At 38.6% G+C, this 19,503-nt stretch overlaps 1 protein-coding gene and 2 long non-coding RNA genes across 3 annotated transcripts in view; all 3 read left to right on the top strand.

The window, feature by feature from the left end:
• The first annotated feature begins 2,627 nt into the window (after window positions 1-2,627).
• Window positions 2,628-19,503, top strand: part of NPTN (neuroplastin) — a 65,027-nt gene continuing 48,151 nt past the window's right edge. The window contains exon 1 of the mRNA XM_072951071.1: window positions 2,628-2,899. Within this exon, the coding sequence (XP_072807172.1) occupies window positions 2,809-2,899 (91 nt within the window). The 5' untranslated portion in view covers window positions 2,628-2,808. The remainder of the gene's footprint in view (window positions 2,900-19,503) is intronic.
• LOC140689778 (uncharacterized) lies at window positions 4,645-9,530 on the top strand. Its single transcript, XR_012064885.1, has 2 exons — window positions 4,645-4,749; window positions 7,795-9,530. It is a non-coding gene; the product is annotated as an uncharacterized lncRNA (long non-coding RNA).
• LOC140689777 (uncharacterized) lies at window positions 15,564-18,955 on the top strand. Its single transcript, XR_012064884.1, has 3 exons — window positions 15,564-15,740; window positions 17,466-17,615; window positions 18,675-18,955. It is a non-coding gene; the product is annotated as an uncharacterized lncRNA (long non-coding RNA).

The raw sequence follows: 19,503 nt of genomic DNA on the forward strand, positions 1-19,503 counted from the left end.
GGTTTACAATGTTGTGTTAATTTCTGGTGTATAGCATAATGATTCAGTTATACATATATATATATATTCCTTTTCATATTCTTTTTCATTATAGGCTATCACAAGATATTGAATGTAATTCCCTGTGCTATACAGTAGGACCTTGTTATTCTATCTTACATATAGTTAGTATCCACAAATCCTGAAATCCCAATTTATCCCTCCCCATCCCCTTCCCCACTGGTAACCATTAAGTTTGTTTTCTATGTCTATGAGTCTGTTTCTGTTTTGTAAATAAGTTCATTTGTGTCATTTTTTCCTCATATAAGTGATACCATATGCTGTTCTTCTTTGTTTCTGGATCATTTCAGTTAGTATGACAATCTCTAGGTCCATCCATATTGCTGCAAATGACGTTATTTCAGTCTTTTCTATGGCTGAGTAGTATTCCATTGTACATATATACTACAACTTCTTTATCCAATCATCTGTTGATAGACATTTAGGTCGCTTCCATGTCTTGGCTTTTGTAAATAGTGCTGTTATGAACATTGGGGTGCATGTATCTTTTCAAAGTAGAGTTTCCTCTGGATATGTGCCAAGGAGGGGGATTGCTACACCATATGGTAAATCTATTTTTTGTTTTTTAAGGAATTTCTATAATGTTTTCCATAATGGCTGCACCAAACTACATTCCCACCAACAGTGTAGGAGGGTTCCAAATGGGGATTTTGATTATGGTTATGATGAGACAGGATGACTGCATCTGACCAAAGCATCCATCAGCTGAAAATCTTGGTCCCATTGCAGGCAGCCCCATGGCCCTCCATACAGAGCTGTCTGCAGAATGGCCTTTGTCCAAAGATACATGATGACCTTCTTGTCACTCACACACCTAAGGTCTTGAAGGATACAGTTTCATTTTGAGACAGGCTGAAACCTGGGACCCTCTGCTGCAGAGCTTCTATCTATCCTCAAGAAAAAGAATACAAAGAAATTATAAGGGACTAAAAATAACAGCATATATGCACAGTTGGGGCAAATTTTGAACAACAAGGTACAAAAAGACCAAAAACCCAACTGCCACTTCTGAGGTGTCAGGAGCAAAAGCAGGGTACTGTGCATGATCCCTGCACACGGCACCACTAAGGGGGAGGGCAGACCACCTAAGCTACTCCTCTCGGCCAGACCCATGAATCTGCCCCTACCCTCACCCCATTTAAGGAAACAGCCTGCCCCCTATTAGGGGGCAAGTGAGGGAACTTGTTACTTGTTTTCTCTCCCTTGTGCTGAAGCACAAGTCCCAGTAAAGCCTTGCCTGAATTTCTTACCTGGCCTTTTTAAAATTTCTGTTGATTAAGGAGTCCAAGAACCCTGGTTGGTAACAATTTCAGTCAACAGCATGCCATAGTTGTAGACTTGCTAAAAAGCTTAGCTGTCCAGTTCATGTTGAAAGCTTGAGACCACTTTGGCTTGAGAGTGTGAGGGTCATGCTGAGTGCTCCTTCTTCCAGGTTCTCTACGTTCTCCCTTTGAATTGAGTCAGGTCACCAGGACTGTTTAATTGGCTCCTCTCAGTTTCACTCCACAGACACTCCCCAGGACGTCTGCCCTGAGTCAGGGATGAGCAAAGCCACAGAAACTCCTCTGCCAACTAAGGATTGATGGCCTGAAGGTAGTACCAAAAATACCCTTAAAACGAGTATTTCCCAAACTTGCATGAACAGTAGTAACCCCATTGCCAGAGCACTTGGCTGGCTCCTTTCCTGTGGGTCACTTTGCTTTGCAGTCATTTGTCCTCTTTCTCGCTCCTCTGAGAGACCAGGTTGCGAACTCTGTGAGACTGGGGACCATCTTTTCATCTAGGTCTCAGAGCTGATGTGAAAACCTGGCACACAGCAGGTACTCAGTAAGTGTTCGATGATGCATGAAAATGCTTCTGAAGATTCTTCATGACCTCCTTGTAGAACTTAGCGTCTGAATTGCCTAGCAATTAAAGCTAGTTGAACTTCAAGCCCTGAGGTCCTCCGAAGCTAAAATAAGGCCAAAACGGGGGAGGTGGGAAGAGAAGGGCGAGGAAAAGGAGGACATTTCACGCAGAAGGAGAAAATGTAGAGGCAGTAAGCACGAGGCAATAGAAGGAGCGGGGAGAGCACCGTTTAGCTCGGAAGGTTAAAACAGTAGGTTCAAATCGAGATTGAAGCCAGATGCCAGCAAGGGGGTCTAAGGCCAAAGTCCAGACGGAAGGAAATAGCAGGGCTTTGATAGGGAACAAAGAGAGGAAAGCTTAGCGGCAGTGGTGCATCACATTCTGCAGCCAAGGGCTCCAACAAATGAAAGGCAGGATGGGCGGAGGAAATGTACTATGTTCCCAAGGCTTCCTCTTACTTATGGGCGCTCCCTCTTCTTAGAGGGATAAGCTGAACGCACACTTCTCGGTTCCCCGGGGCCAGGACAGCGGGAGGAGCCCCGCCTCGCCCCGTCACGTGGCCAGAAGCGCCCCTGGCACGTGACCTACCTCGCACTAGGCCAATCAGCCTCTGCAGGGGCGGGGACGCGGAGCCCGAGGGGTGGGAGGATCAGTTGAGGCCGCCTCTTCTCGCGAGCCTTGACGCCGTCCCTCCTCAGCCGCCCACGGCCCGGAGCGAAGGTCTCGCGAGGTTTGGGCGCTGCGGCGGTAGGAGGAGGACGGGGAAGGACGGAGCCGAGCCGCGGCTGCCTCCCTCGCTCTCTCCCTCGCGCGCTCGCCCGCCCCCTCCCTCCCTCCCCTCCCTCCCCCGGCCCCGGCTCCGGCCCCGGCCCTCTAGCTGTTCGGTCTTCTGCAGGGAGGATGTCGGGCTCGTCGCTCCCTAGCGCCCTGGCCTTCTCGCTGCTGCTGGTCTCTGGCTCCCTCCTCCCAGGACCAGGCGCCGCTCAGAACGGTAAGCAGGGCGCCGGGGGCGGGCCGGGCGGGGGCCGGGGGACGCCGGCGGCCGGAGGGGGCCGTCCGGGGCCAAGGAGGCGGCGGAGCCCGGGGAGGGGGCCGGTCGGGATGTGCGGGGCTGCGGCCCCGCGAGGAGCAGATGCCGCTGGCGAGTTGGAAGAGGCGCGGGTGTGAGAACCGGAGGCGCCTGTCCGAGAGGTGGGGGCGTCCGAGAAGAGCCTGAGGTGTTGCTGACTTAGCGGCTTCCCATCATGGGGCTCGGCGCTCCGAGTCGGGGAGGGGACACCGAGGAAGCCGACGTGAGGAGCTGGAGTAGCGGGGGCGGACGAAGAGGGGGCGCAGCGTTTAAAGAAGGCGCACAAGACAGGCATTTGTGTTTAAGGTGACGGGAGTGGTGTCAGACTCCCCGGGAGAACGGGGGTCCCGGGCGCTGGGGTCGTCCTGGATCCTCCTGGGGCTCCGGAAGGCTGGTGACATCCTTAAAAAACAAGGGAGACGGTGGGGGCAGGGAGTCCTGAGGAACACTGAGCAGAGTACTAGAGCCCTGAGGAGCGGCGAGGAAGCGGCGAGCCTGGGCTGCGGAGGTGGAGGGAAGGTGGGTGGAGAGCTAAGGTAGTAGGTTGACTGCAGTAGGGGATCCGGAAGGAGGAGCGGCAGTGGCTCGCGATAAGGCGAGGGACGCGGGCTGGGCTTGCTAAGGAGGGTGGAGTGCTGGGCATTCTAGGGTAGTGGTTGGGGGAGCAAAAGGGAGTTTCTAAATGAGGAGAGGAAAAACGAGCAGAGAATTGGGAGGAAGGGTTGAAACTGAGCTAGGAAGAATTACTTAAGAGAAGAAAGGGTGCCTGGCTAGAGAGATGGGGGTGGAGGAAGACAAAATAAGGGAAGGGAGTGAAATGCAGGAAGCCGGTGGGGTAGTGCTGGTTTGCAGTGCGGAGGATAGATGAGGGAAGGGAGGATCCGAATTGTGGCAAGCGCTGTGTGGTGCTGGTTGGGCCTTTGGGAAGGCTGGGACACAGAGGCTGGAACTGCAGTGGTGGGATTGGAGGCAGTCAGTGGAGAGAGGGGGATGGGGAAATGGGTTTTTAAGATCCAAAAGTTTCAAGACAGAAGAGACGTTATTTCTGAGGAACATAAAAGTAGTCCTGGGACGTGTGCAGGGTACAGTGGAAAGGAGAGAATTGGGTTTTGAACTGAAGCTCTTTAGAGAAGGTGGAGAAATGGCGGGGAATCATTAGTGGTGAGGGATCTAGACAAAAAACGATTCTGATTGATGGAGGTATGCGTTACAGTTCAGCTCCTGAATTGATTTTTCAGCGATGAGATTGGAAGTATTGTGAACCTGTTTCTGCTCTTGTAGAAACAGCCTTTAAGATGTTTAAAAAATAATTTTACAGGAAAAAATTTATGAAGGTGGACTCATACATAAGAATACTGGAGAGTGAACTATAACTTCTTTTTGCTAATTCAGTGTTTCTTTGCTGTTATGCTAGAACAGTTTAAAATTGCTTTTGTTGGAACAGCAGGAATTTGAATAACTTTCATTCAAAAAAATTATTGATAGAGCCAATAGAGCTAAGCATTCTAAGGAGAATCTAGACTTAAAATGCTGAAGATTACAGTGAAAATACATCAATAAAGATTGAAAAAGCATCATCAGTTAAATGTTAGTGTTTTTTGTACCAAATTGTACTAATTAAATGTTAAATCTTACGTATACTTCATGGCCTTGAATTATCACTGCAGGGTTCAGGAAGGAAACATTTTTCGGTCTCTGGCATTGAATATGGGAACTGTATTGGGTATCTTTCCTGTTTTCCTTCAAAGCATGAGGCCGTTGTGGAAGGCAAGGTAGAGTATGTCTGATTTGTCTTACCAGCTTTTAGTCTATTAACAGTATGACTTACAGGAGCCTAATACTAATTTCAGCTATTTGATTTGTGGAAATAGCAAGGTTTCATTTGGCACAATAGGTGAGAGATTTTTGATCTTAACATGTTTAATCTCTGTGCTGGCATAGCTTCTTTCGATGATTTATAATATGGTGAAATTGTAGTTTCTTAGCAACTAAAGCAGGGTTTTTGGATAGGCCTACAAAGACTCACCTGGCTGTTCTCAGTGATGTGTTCTAAATACAGCGTAGTGCAGCCTTTTCCTTGAAATGAGCTTGAATTCAGTCACATGACGTGAGTGGTGAAGTGAAGCTGAGCCTGTAGTTGACCCAAATGAATGTAAATTTAATTTGAGGAAGAAATGGCTATTTTTTGAGTTTGAGTCCATGTAGGGAAGGGTGCCATTTGATAGCTTTCTGTAGCATAAGATTCAAGCTTTCAAGTGGTAATAGCCTGACAATAGTCTGATCTCATGTCGTGGAATTTGTATTTTCTTACAGTGTTTCAGAAATGGATACATACACCGTATGATGTTGAAAGGCTAGATTTTCTATTTAAAAGTGATGAACTTTAAAAAAAAAAACTCCCAAGTGTTTCTGGATTGGGTATGTGGAAGTTTAGATGGAGTATAGATATTTTTCAAAAGATGTCTGTTTCATTATTCTTAAAATGAAGAATTTGGACTATGACCCTTAAGGTCTCCCAGCTGTGACCCATTACCATAGAGATATAAGGTTTTCATTCAGATAGGTTTTGTTTTCTATCCAAATATTTAGACTTGTAGGACCATACTTTCAGGTAAAATCCTTATTTAAGGTGTTGATTTTTGTATATATCAAGAAAAGTGTAGTTCATTTTAAAGGAAGGTTCTTGTCCCTAAAAGTAACCTTCCTGGTAAGACTTTGAAAAGCTTCAGACTAAAATTAAAATTGAGTGAGTGTAACCAAGCAGTATGATGATCAAGAGCACAAACTTTGGCTCCTGATAGACTTGGGTTTGAGTCCCAGCTCTTGTTAGCTGAGTGACCTTGAGTAAGTTGCTTAATACTTCCATGTCTCAGTTTTATCGTCTATAAAATGGGTTTATAATAATACTAATCCTCTAGGGATTATGTGAGACTTCAGTGAGATAGTGGCCATAAAGCACTTAGATTTCTGCCTGGCATAATAGTGAGTCTCAACAGGGAGTAAGTTTTTACTATATGTAACGCTTGTTACTATATGTAACATATGTTACATTTCCACATGGAGCATAACAATACTATGTGTATTAAATATTTGCTTGTTTTAGTAAATGTTAGTTGCTATTACTGTTCTTTAAAAATTGGATTAATTAATTACTTGTTTTTCTTTATGATATATTGAACATTTAGTTGTTGATGCTGCTCACTGTTGTCTTGAATAAAGTTAAGTAGGCCATTGGAAGGCCCCACACAGATTTTTGCTTTTGCTTATGTAACTTTGTAAGAAACCTGACCAGCTGTGCTGTCTCTGCAATTGCAGATTCTGGTGAGGAAGTTCAAATTTCCATTTCATTTTCTGGGAGATTTCATGGCTTGCTTTTCCTTTCAGTGAACTAAATATCTTTTCATATAGGCTAGGTCTCACCTTTTCATAGACTCCCGCTGTTGTGAATAAGAAAAACAGAATGTAGTGCCTGGCATGCAGTGAAGCGTTGGAGATGTTAGCTGATGAATGGATGTAGAGTGAAGTGTAAAAGTGTAATATAGTCATAATGAAAATGTAAAATTGGATAATTAACACTGTTTCGTGGGAGAAAATAAAGAGTCTAATGAATTTTATTATTAATGAGCTAAATTTTAAGAAACCATTTCACTTGGGTGATACTAGATAGTTGTTGCCAGTGTTTGCATTAGATAATTCATGAATCTTTTTCTTTTCTATCGAGCACTGTTTGCTTCAGTGGTTTGGCAGTTTTCTCTCCCTGAGTATGTTTTCAGATGTGTATGTGCATCTCCTCTTTGGGTGAAGTAAAATGAGCAATGAAAGACAGATGTTATCTACAGCAGCTGTGGCACAAATGACATGCCAAGTATCAGGCAACAAATCCTAATGTAATTAATCCAAATAAGATTTTAAATGACCAGAAGAAATAATTTGCCTTGAATAAGACATTTCCTAAGGCGACCTTAAGCCTCCAGACTCTCAGGCAACTGACAGCAGTGTCACTACTGATGTAATGGAGCACCCAGGCATGAGAAATTGGTCAGGGGACTGGAGCGGAAAGGCCATGTTACAGTATCAGGACCTGTCTGTGGGCTCTCAGTCTTTGTTTCTGAAGGTTTGTAGCACAAATTAGGAATGCAGGTGGGTTTTTGTTTTGCCAGACATAACAGAACTTAACCTGTTAATATACTAAGGTTTAAAACATTAAAAGGAAATAAAAGCCTTTAAATATAAATGTGCCCCACAGTCCAAACATTTGCTGTAAATTAAGATTAAAGTTCATTACAGGTCTTTGTGTGAGTTTATACAAATCCTCATGAAAAATTAGACTATTTTGTCTTGAAATAATCCCTTTATTTTTCTCTAATACAATTTTGATGTGAAATATTTTCTCTTCTGGTATATACCTTTAGAAATTAACAAAAGACAGAATGTCATTGTATTGTCTTTATTTTTTTTAAATAAAAATAAGTACTTAACTGGACCTGCAGAGATGACCAGATATGACTAAAAAAGTGCTGTGTCAAATTTGTTTTTCATTTATTTAGTTTGAGCTACTTTTTCAAAGATGTTTCACATTTAAAATCTGAAATTTTGCTAGATTTATGTAAAGGTGTTTTTACAAGACAGTTTTGGACGGAGGCAAGGTGCTAAAATCTATACAAATGAAGTATGTAGAAAAACAATGAATGACTGTTTTGGATATCACACAGGAGATGTTCAATAAAAATTTGAATAAAGTTATGCAAAGAAATTTTGAAAGAAGTGAATTCTGTGAAAAAAATTCTGATGCAGTCTATTTGATTTATGGTTTGCAGTGAGCACAGCGTGGACAGGATCAGAAGTAGGGGGAGAAGTTCTGAGAGAAAAGACAAGACGGAAGGCTTACAGTAGTACAAGGAGAAAACAGAATGCAGGAACGAGGAGTGACTCTTTCTTTGAGAACTATCTGGAAAAGCAGAATCTGTCAGAAAGAATAAATAAACCAGGGACCTCTAAAGTAAACCCATATCTCAAAATTGAAATATGTGATGATGGAAAACTCTCCCCTGGGAACAGGTGGTCTTGCTTTCAGTGTGCCTCTTTAAACAAAACACTGTTATTTTACACAAATTTTTTAAGATGCCACTGATGATACGGAGCTTAATCTTAAGCACCTTAGATAATGCATTTTTAAATTGTGAGATTTTTGTGGATTTTTTTCCCCAGAATTCCTAATTTTAGTTGGTAGGGATTAGCTTTGCGAAGGCAGTAAACCTCTCCAGTAAAACTAGTTGAATATAAACTGTTACATTTTATAGGTTTATATATATATGTAAACGTCTCACTTAATTTAAAGTAAAATACTGTGGTGATTCTATGTAAAAACATTATTCCAGTGGTGTTGATGTTTAAATTTAAAAAACGAATATATAAGTAAAATGTATGTTTTTCAAGAGTTTATTCGACTGAAGAATTTGTTCAAGATTTGTAACTTACTTATTGTGTTATCTAAAATTGAAAGTAAGCCTGACTTTTTTTGTTGTTGTTTGCTGTTGTGTATATCCAAAGATGGATATTTATTAATCAAACTTAATTAACTTGAGGTTATTTTTTCCTGATCACTGAGAAGTTTTAATTGGTCTGTGTGGAAATAGGGTTTACTGAATATGTAAAGAATTCCCTAAGTGTCTACACTTACTTGCAGACAGTAAGTTAGTGGGAGACATATTTAATGTTTTTCAGACATCTACAGGTTTTTTGTTTCTTGCTTTTGTTGTGTTTCAAATAAAAAAAAAACTCTTATCTCTTTACATTAAAGCTGTGGTCAGCTTTGATGGAAACATCTTATGTTAAGATTCTTGTACTAAAAAGTACTGAATGGTATCCTTTTGCATTTCTGAAAACAGTTATGGAATATTTTAAGACTAGCCTTCTTTCCAAATAATCTGATTTACTGGAACCTTATGGGGTACTTTATGGTATTTTCTAGAAGTATGTCATTTTGGATATGCTTTGCTTCTCATTACTTTGTCTTGATTTTTATCATTGTTATACCCAAGTATTGTTTCAAATTGACTAAACAATGAAATATAAATGAGATAATTTTAAATCACTCTGAAAGTGTCAGGGTTCTATATATTATATAAGGTTCAATTATTAAAGAACATTAAGTTCCAAATTTTACCAATAGTTTTAATCGTACCCAAATTTTTATTCACATTCTAAAACTGATTGAACATAAAATACAAGACAAAATGTCAAGTCTTTTCTGATAGAATTCTAACAAGGCAAAATGTTCCATATGCAGTAAGATACATTTTTTAAAAAGGTGAGAGTATGCTTGCATATATAAGTTGTTACGTTATTAATTCTTTTCTTCCTGGTAGTGTTTGTAAACTACTAGACTAGATGTCTAAATTCCCTTCTGTTTCTAAAATTACACAGTCCTATTGACCTTATAGTTTAGGAACTGCTTCTAATGATTAAAAGGCCTAGAGAGAGAATATTTTCTGTTTTAATAAGTTTTTGGAAACTTACTCTTGGAATTAAAGAAAATTGACTTTGCAGCATGCACTGTCTTGAAATCCAATTGCCTGTAAACCTACTTCAGACAACACTTGTTCATGTTTCAAGGAAGGCAGAATGGTGTCTGTTATAGAGATCACGTATTAAACTTGCTGGGGAAATTGCCAATGTGAATTAAGCAATTAAGAAATGAAAATCACTGCCAGGTAGGTATTTTGTGTTCTCTCTTGGTTGAAAAGTAGTTGACTGTTGAAGAGGCAGTGAAGCACATGAAACTAATTATATTTTTGTGTTATCCTTTGAGGAGGTTTGTTTTGTATTTATGTATTAACTTTTCTTTATGCATTTTTTTTAAGACCTTTAAACTTGCCTATTATTGTTAAACAGGGCAACCCAAGTTTGCCTGAATTGTATCTGAGGAAGTTCGTAGATTGATATTCCTTAGAAACAATGTCAGAAGTCTCAATTTATAAATTTATTCACTATACTTCTTTCTGTTGGGTAGGTCTTTTACCTTTTTTTTTCTTCTACATTGTTGTCAGAATTTCAAACATTAAAAAATAAATAATGTAATAAATCTCATATAATCATCATCTAGTTTTCAACAGTTATCAGCCACATCCTTGCTGCTTATTAACTGAAAAACCTGAAAAATTAACATTAGAAACTAAAATTTCCTAGGTGCTGAAATGTAGTTAGGGATTAGCTTATATAAGTCAAATAGAAATAATTCTGTTTGCATGTAATCATCTTGAAGTGACTTTAAAAATATAAAAGCTCTTTAGCAAAAGGCTTTCAAACTTTTGTTTGAGACCCAGTTAGAGAAATAGATTTTATTTGTGACTCAGTACATGCAGAAATATGTAACATTTTGTGAAACAGTACCCATCCTTACTCTGTAATGTGTTTAAAGAAAACCACTGTGACCTTCTAAATTGATTTCATAATTCATTAACGGGCTATGAGATTTACGTTTGAAAAGCAGCATTTTCAAGTATGAAGTAGTTTTGTTTTATTTTGTATGTACCATGTAGTTTGGAGCATTCTGATGATTTTTGTAAACACAGTAAGGATTTTTATGAGGCATTTACCAGTAATAGCAACATGTACTATTAACTAGTTATCATTAGTAAGGAAAATACAGCATTGTTGAATTAATACATTACCCACTACGTATATAATACTGTTTTCCCCCAGTTGAACTTGGGCAAAAGGGGAAGCTACAATAATTTGAATATCATAAACAAAGCACAAGTTTTCCAGAATATTTAGTTGTCCTTTCTTTTAAATTAGAGCTTATGTTCCTTATTCCCTAGCCCTACCTTTGAGTTACTGGTTGAGTACAGGACTGGGAGTACTACTGTTTATTCTGAGCTGAATACTTACTCTGATGCGGTTGTCTGAGGCACATTTCTGGTGAGTACAGAATGAGTTGAACACTGGCCAAGGGAAGAGAGGGAGAGGGGAAGCAGAACCATCACTGAAGAATCATTTGCCTTTCATGTGTAAGATCTAAGTTTATTTTCTCATTTTTAGACATTGCTTCTTGGAGGGGAAAAAAGGCAAGATGACCTGGCCGTGTTGACAACTGTGAAATACTTTTCAATCTATAGATTGAATGAATATGTTTAATTTAGGATTTTTTGATTGAAGGGATGTTAAATTTAGTTTAGGAATTTTCAGCTATTCAGTTTTAGCAGGTTGGAAACCATTGTGGAGCAACTGGAAAAAAAATATCAAAGCAACTCCAGCATTGAAATTAATTATTAATGCTGAATCTCAAATAATTCATCAAGGAAGATGAAATAAATGGCCTTATGACAAACCAGGAAGCTGCTACCTGGGAAACAAGTATAAAGAGGTTTCAAATAACTTGCAGTGAACTGTCGTTGAATTAACCTTCAACAGATAACATAGTGATCACATCAAAATTACTACTAACAGTGTTAATATTTTCTTACTAGGATTGAACTCCAAATAATTACGAACACTTTCCAACCACATTTAGGAAAAGATGCAGACAGTTCTACATTGATGGTGGCATAAGACTTAGGAGAAAGGCTTGAAAGAGCTGAATTTAGGAAAAGAGAGCACTAGCGGGGTGTGATTGTCTATTAATACCTTCCGGGTAGCAGTGTAAATGAAGTGTGGGAATTGGGCAGTCTCCAGAGATGGACCGGCTGCATCAAAGAGCAGTGGCCTAGAGCACAGGGAAGAAAAGCAGAGGTTTAGTGTTAAGAAGATGATTTAAATGAAACTCGCAGAAGAATAGTTACTTGCACTCCCTCATTGTCAGAGCCATTATAAGTAGGGCAAAGAGCTGGTTGAGAGGAACCTCATAAAACAAAAGGGAGTATCTCTTTCTGTGATATCTAGTACTTGTTTAGGAGCACAGGAGGTGGAAAAACCTTCTCGGAAATGAATATGAAATGAGATGGGCTTCCAGAAGTTTTTAAGGGTCAGAAATTAGTTTGTTTCCAACTCTGAGGCTTTATGATTATGAATTCAAGAAAAATGGTAAGATTAACTTTGGAATCCATTTAAGTAGCTTTTAGGACCTACCTGTAGTATTTAAAATAGAATTGTTTATTATAACCTTCATAAACGACTTATTTTTGCTTAGGTATCAGAAACCTACAGTGAAATTTTTTAAATCTCTTTTTAACACACAGAAGCCTAAGCTTAATAAGAATTCATTCACTATAAACTGGATGGAACCTCATAAAAGTTCAGCCTTTGGCTCTTAGAAATTAGATTTTTCTTTTATATGGTAAATTTCAGCTATTAAGAAAGGCTTATCATCAGCAAATGAGCACTTCCAGACTAGCTCTTAAGACTTTATCAGTCAAAATACTGCTGTGCCAGAAGCCCCAGCCAGTCCTTTATGAGTAGAGCTGGTGTTTAATACTTTGGAGGAGATGGGAGCTCACTTTAATTAGCTCAAGGAATGTAGGGTTGCCAGATAAAATGCAGGAGGCCCAGTTGTATTTGAATTTCAGATAAATAACGAAGAATTTTTATTTGCTAATTCTAGCGATCCTAGAAGAATGCCTTTTTTGCTATTTTGGCCTTCCATTTAGAATTTAAACAGCAGAGTCTTGTAATTTGGTGAGTTTTTGTATATTAAAAGAAATCTTTTGGGGAGAGTGGGTATAACTCAAATAGTAGAGTGCATGCTCAGCATGCACAAGGTCCTAGGTTCAATCCCTGCTCCTTCCTCTGAAAGTAAGTAAGTAGTAAATAAACCTAATTCCCCATCCCTCCACCCCTAAAAAAAAACAGCAAAAAAAAAATTTTTTTTTTAAATGGATTTAATGTGAGCAAAATCCATGTTACATTGCAAACTGTATGAAGAAATACAGTTTAGGGTGGTATTGTTTTATTCTGGTTACATCACATTTCTGTGTTATCTTTAATTCTGCTACCTTATATTTGACAGGGTAAGTTTTTCATTTATACTTTAAAAATTAAAGCTGTTTTCAGGAAGGATGTGAGCAGAGGACCTCAGGGTGGTTATGTTTGTTTGTTTGTTTGTTTGTTTTTGAGCAATTCCACTTTTCTTTCCTTATCTAAAATATTAAAATTTAGGGCACTATTGCCTAAGGGTGTATGATAAAGAAATTTCTGAGGCTGTTGGTTCAAAAATTGGTTTGTTCCCCCCCCCCCCAGTTTTTTTGCTTAGGGTCTTGGAATATACTTGCACTCTTGGCTGGAAGAAGTAACTGACCACACCCTTTTCTTACTAGTGAGTTCAGAATGATTTCAACTTGCTTAATTATAACCAACTGATTTAGAGGGTTACAGAAAGTGGATGTTAGCTCTGCAGACTAGGGATGTGATTTCTTTATAGTTTAATTTCGGTACTAAGAAAAAAATCATGGTTTCATGAGCTTTATTATGAGATCCTTTGATCAGAAGTGTAGAACTGTGTATCAGTAATTCAGTATAAGAGGTTTGCCTTCTGTCCTTTTGGTGTGGACTTGGGGAGGTGAGGTCGCTATAAGAATAATAAGAATTAGAATTAAACAGTGTAATCAGCTCCAGCATGAATGATATTAAGTAACATAAAGCATTAATCATATCTATACTTACACATATTTGAAATATATTTAAGGCAGTTTTAAGAGGTATTAAAAATAACTTAGGAAACTAGAAAATTCATATAGTTTAAATTTGGTGCCTAAACTCAGTTGGAGACAGTAGTGCTAGATAAGTAAACTGACAGTCCGTCACCATTGTAAGTGCAAATTGTAAATACTGTGTTAAAAAAGTTGTTTCCTGGGGCAGTGCAGTTGAATGAGAAGAGCACTGCATTTGGCAGTAGCCCAGAATTCTATTTCCATTTTAGTTCCTGTGGTTTCTGTTTTTAAAATTAGTATAATACTTAATCTGTAGAGTTTTAATGAGATTAAATGATAATGTATGGAATATTGTTAAGTGGCATGTATTTGCATTACAGGACCTGGAACTGATGAAATTTTTACCTTTAATAGGTTAACTGTAGCCCTGGTAGTTCGTAGGAAAGTGAAGAGGAAAAGTTGTAGTGAGAAGGGCCAGATTATTTCAAGAGTAGTTTTGCTGACACACAATGACTATATCATATCATAAAATGTGCATTTTATTTATTTTTGTGTTCTGGTTTTTTTGAAGGAAAAATTGAGGGGGGGGCAGGTAATTAGGTTTATTGATTTATTTTTAATGGAGGTACTGGGGATTGAACCCAGAACCTCGTGTATGCTAATACCCATTATTAAGAAAAATATATATATAATGCTCTAAAAGTAATACAAAGGAGAAAATAAAACAATTTACAATAAAATACTTAGTTCAGTCTGTAAATGCTCAGGCATGGCTACACAGGGAGACAGTGAAGTAGTCTGCTCTTTATATCCATGTGTAGAAAACTAAAGATGTGACAGCTACAAATGCAGACTGATGCAGCTGTGCTGTAGTGGTGACACAGATCCCACAAGTGGCTTTGCTGTCAATAATATGATTTTCTGAAAAGGTGAACTTTTAGTAAAGTTCCAAATAAAACAAAATACAGTCTAGCCTCACTTTACACAGTAATTGCATTCCTGGAAAATTGAATGATCATTAAAACCATTCAAGGGTATTTCGTGGTATAATTTAAACAGGTTCTAGGCTCAGAACAAGTTTTCGTCTTTTTTTTAAATGAGAAGTATAATTCTTTAATAAATTTTAAACAGTAAAATAAAGTTTCACATAGGTATTGTGTATCAGATTCTTCCTTCTCAATAGCATCTGTATCTATTTCCATCTCTCTGTGCTGCTCACAAACACACATAATAAACAGACATGCACACGCACTCACTAACCACCATGTGTCTCCTGGCTTAGGTATTTATAGATTATGGCACAGTATAACACCTGAAGTATTCTACATTAAGGAGAAGGTTGTTGTTCTTAGAGAATCGACCAGATGACAGAATAGATTGACAGTGGTATTATTTCCACTGATTTAAGATTATATAAAAAGTTTTAAGTGTCTTTTGTTTTAAAAATATACTGAAATATTTATGTGAAGGTGCATTAGAAACCAAGATTTTCATCTTCTTGAATGCCGTTTGAAAGTTGTGTAGGAAGAGGGACAGTTCTTTGTGCAGGACTCTTCTGCTTTGTGAGATGGTGAAGATCCCTGGTTCCAGCCACTCAAGGCCACTAGTGCCTTGCTAATTATTGTGTCAGCCAAAAATGCACCCACCGATTTCCAAAATGCTCCATAAAATGCAGAATTTCCATTTTATGCAAATATCCTCTGAACTAGGATTACAACACCTAGTACCCAGGACAACGACTGCTCAAAGCCACACCTTTTCTAGGACTGGAAAGGCAAGGAGAGCAGGTCTTCACTTGTGTTTATTGTTTTTGTTGACATACATTAAAGCAGGGATTGCAGACTTTACCACAGGAGCTAGGCAAGTATCGTTTGCTAAAGTGGAGAATACAATACGTTCTTTGACTGAAAACACTGAAAGCTGGACTTTTAAAAATACTGTGCTGGTCAAATAAAATTGTCAGTGGGCCCCCATTTTGTATCCTCTTCACCAAAAAATTATGTTACCGATTTTGAAGCCTAAGAGATTGGATTAGGGTCTTGATTTTTGCCAAGTCTTTTACTCTTTGTTTCCTTGTTTATTGGTTAGGAATAGTACACACCTCTCAGGATGGGGGTTAGAATGAGATTGCATGAATAAATCACCCAGCATGATAACTGACACAAGATATATGCTCGGTAAGATTTTGATAAGACAGAACATTGGCTATATTTCCTATGTTGTACAGTACATCCTTGAGTCTCTCTGACACCCAGTAGTTTGTACCTCTCCTTCCCCAACCTCTGTGTTGCCCTTCCCCCCACTTTGGTTTACTCTTTAATCTGAAAGCTAGCTATGTTTTATAGTAAAATCGTTATGAAATTTGAAATCTCTAATATGGGGAATATTAGTCCCTTCCTATTTGTAACAGAAACAAGTGAAGGAGTAGGAAACAAACTAACTTCCCTGATGCTGAAACTGTCTGCTGGTTCCTTCTAAGAAATCCTGCAGCATGCTTTCTCTCCCTTACTGCTTTCGTGCTAAGCAGCCCCCCAACTTCTCCCTGACACTCTTTACCATGGTTTTAACCCAGAGGCTATGCTCGAGGAAGAAGGTAATGGGCCAGGTCTCAGAAGAATGGACAGACCCTCTGCCAGATGCCAGAAAGACACATCAAGATTAAGGGGAATGTAGTGGTACCCTGTAAAGCCGCCTGATTGTTAGCACCTTTTCTGTTCGGTTTTTTTTTTTTTTTTTTCTGTGAAACTTCAAGACCCCAACTCCTAGATGGAGTCCCAGTCTCTAAGGCACTAGCCTGCTGTGACTCCCCCTTGCCTGGCAAAGCAATAAAGCTGTTCAGTTCTGATCCTCCCGGAACTCTGCCTCCGAGTCAATCTGGTTTTGGGTTATAGAGGCCAGTTTTGTGGCAACACAAGGAAGTAATTAAAGTGAAATTTTGGGGTTATAACACAACTTACCTAGCATTTAAGGCATTTAGAGCCTGATCATTTTAAGCTTTTTAGAGCCTGATGCTTACAACACTCACCATGCCTGTTCCAGACTGTCTCAGTTGGTTAGCCTCCTTAATCTTTCAGGTTAGCTTTCAGTTTTAACATAGCAATGGTCTTTATTTAGTGTGATATTTATTTCTGAAGTAGTGTTAGAGCAGATAATTTTGCTAGTACTACAGTACTTTATTTCACCTTCAGAATTAGATTATGCCATAGAAGTGACATTTTTATAATTGTTGCTTGAGTTAGAAATTTAGCAACATGATTTTTACTGGGAAACTGGTGTATGATTTTCTTTCAGTTCAGTGAATGTTTTGAAAGCTTTGTTTTCTTGGTTCGTGTAAAATGCTTTAGAAGCACATACATCTTGTTTTCATACTTTAGCAGCAGAAAATTTTAAACTTTTTTCTTTAGTAATTAACAGTGATCGAAGTGGTTGAAGAAATACAAAAAAAAGTGCTTTATTTCTTTGTTCCTATCCTCATAATTCTGTTGTTGATCTTTGTTTTCTTCCACAGTGTGATTCTGAGTTCTTTTTAAGTGCTGTTTTAGTTATACGTATATTATTTTTTTGAAGTCTCCCCCCCATTTTTCCTCTCTAAGCCTAGTTTCATCTAGCCATACCTACTTAGTCTTGTCCTTTCTTATATCTTCAGTTGTTTCTAGATAAACATTTGGCACTTTCAGATTCTTTATCCTGTTTTCTTTGAATCCTTTTGTTGCAGGGGGGTAGCAAATTCTATTATAGTTCTAATATACAAGGTTTAGTTTAGTTGACTGATGTTTTTGAGCTGGAGTGTTTGCATACTGTGATTTCTGGGTATTTTTACTTTTCCTGGTAGCTGTGTAATAATTTTCTTTATATGGCGGAGATTTTTCTGACATGCCTTTTTAATCTTTTAATCCCCACAGGGTCATAATGTTCATATTTCTCAGAAACAGCTCAGCTAGTTTTCGAGGCCTAGTTACAAAGGAAATTAATTCCTGATGGAACTGAGGACATCAAGGCAGGAAGAGTTCCAGGCAGGCGGCTAGTAATGAATATTGATTGTGAACTGTGAGGTACTTGCTGTGGGCTGGTAAATTTTAGTGCTTCCCTGCAAGGCTACCACTTACTGTGGATTGCACGTGAAACATTCTGAAATGTCTGTCCATGGAGCATATAATTTGCTTCTCAGTGGCAGGTAGACATTAAAATTCAATTATGGGGTGGAGATGGTGTTAGGGGTAATCAGATTTTACAGCTGTGGGAAGAATGGGCAAATTTTGATGTGCATTAAAGAAAAAAAAACCCACCAGAGTATACAGAGTAGTAGTTCTTACTCTAGGAACATTAAGTGACAGTGAAAATTGCTCAAAAATAAGCGGTAGTATGAGCTTGCTGTCATTTGTATTTCAGCAACAGGTGTGTATATTTTACCCGCTATTTAAAGCTAGAATGGGAAAGAATTTGACTGGAATGTGCTTTTAGTAGTGTCTTAGAGTGTCACATTACCATTCCGCAGCACTATCCATTTGTCATCGAAAATACTCAAGAATTGTTACCAAGTCTTAAACTCCTAGAATACACCACTGGAAAAAGTTGACAGGCCTAGTAGCACCAGGTGAGCCTGAGGTAACCAGATATATAAGCTCGTTGGCCATCTCTGCCTGGGATTTAATGAAATTTTTATCAGGTTGAATTTTCAAAGAATAAATATAGCTCCTCCAGGAGGGGATATTAGCAGACAGAGAGGGTGAGTCTTCCTGCCTTGAATAGAGATTAACCAATATTTTGACGTGGAATTATTTCATTTAAAATTTTGGAAAAAGGGGAAAGTTACTGGATTTTAAGAAATTATGAAAGGGCTAGCTTACATGATAATTTCAAATAATACTTAGGTGTTTTAAATGAAATATTGAAATTCCTCCTTTTGTCCTTTTATCCTTCGATTCCACTCCCCAGAAGTAAGCACTGGGAGTAGTTGGTTGTGTGTCTTTTCAAACCTTGTTCTGGGCAGACATGTGATTTACAGATTGTAATGCTTTAGTAGTACTAGTTTTATTATAGTTCATCTTGATACTTATAGTCTTCCTTTTTTGAGAATAGTAATTGGAGTGACACATATTTTCATTTTTTAGGTGTATGGAGCCTCTAGGATACATCTGTTGTTACTGATTGTCACTGAAGGGAATTATGCTGATGATAACTGGATTCTTGATATAGAAATTGGCCCACTGAGAGAACCTTTCTCGTTCCAAACAGGGAAAAACTTCGTTAAGTGAAAAAAGAACAATATATTGCTGTATTTTTATTCTCGGTCAAATTTTTTGGTGGAAATCTTAAATACATTTAATATCTTAGCAGTGTAATTGATTCCTGGGACAACTGCTAATTTTAAATAAAAGCATTCTGGATACAATTTTGCTATCTATTTTCAAGAGAAACAGCAATAATTTTTGCTGATGTTTGGAATAGCAGGTAGGTAAGATAGACTGATCCTCCACCTCATTGTGAGGGTGGAAGTACTACCTAATCATGGAGTTATGAGATAATGACCTGAAACAAGGTGATGAGAGTACAAATGAGAAGTAACTGAAAGGACGGAATAGATTTGGATTGTTGACTGAATTTGGGGATTTCCTGAGGAATTGAGGAGTGAGCTGATTTTAGTAGCTAAAACATTAGTGAACAGGATTCAGGAATTTTGGATTCTAGTAAGGATTCACAACTACATTACAGCCTCCTTGGACCACAGTATATCTCAGTGTTAGATTACAGCAAGAATTAGATTTAGGAATTTTCAACCTGTAGTAGCAGAAAGTTTTTTTCTTTTTCTTTAAAAATTAAGTAGACTCTTAGTTTGTTAATTAGATAAATGTAGAGCTGTTTTGGGGAGAAGGGATCCCCTAATTTTTCCAAAGAATCCATAGGGTCTGAGGAGCAGGGTTTTAAAATTGTTTTTAAACA

Source organism: Vicugna pacos, chromosome 27, assembly GCF_048564905.1.
Source record: "Vicugna pacos chromosome 27, VicPac4, whole genome shotgun sequence".
Taxonomy (NCBI): domain Eukaryota; kingdom Metazoa; phylum Chordata; class Mammalia; order Artiodactyla; family Camelidae; genus Vicugna; species Vicugna pacos.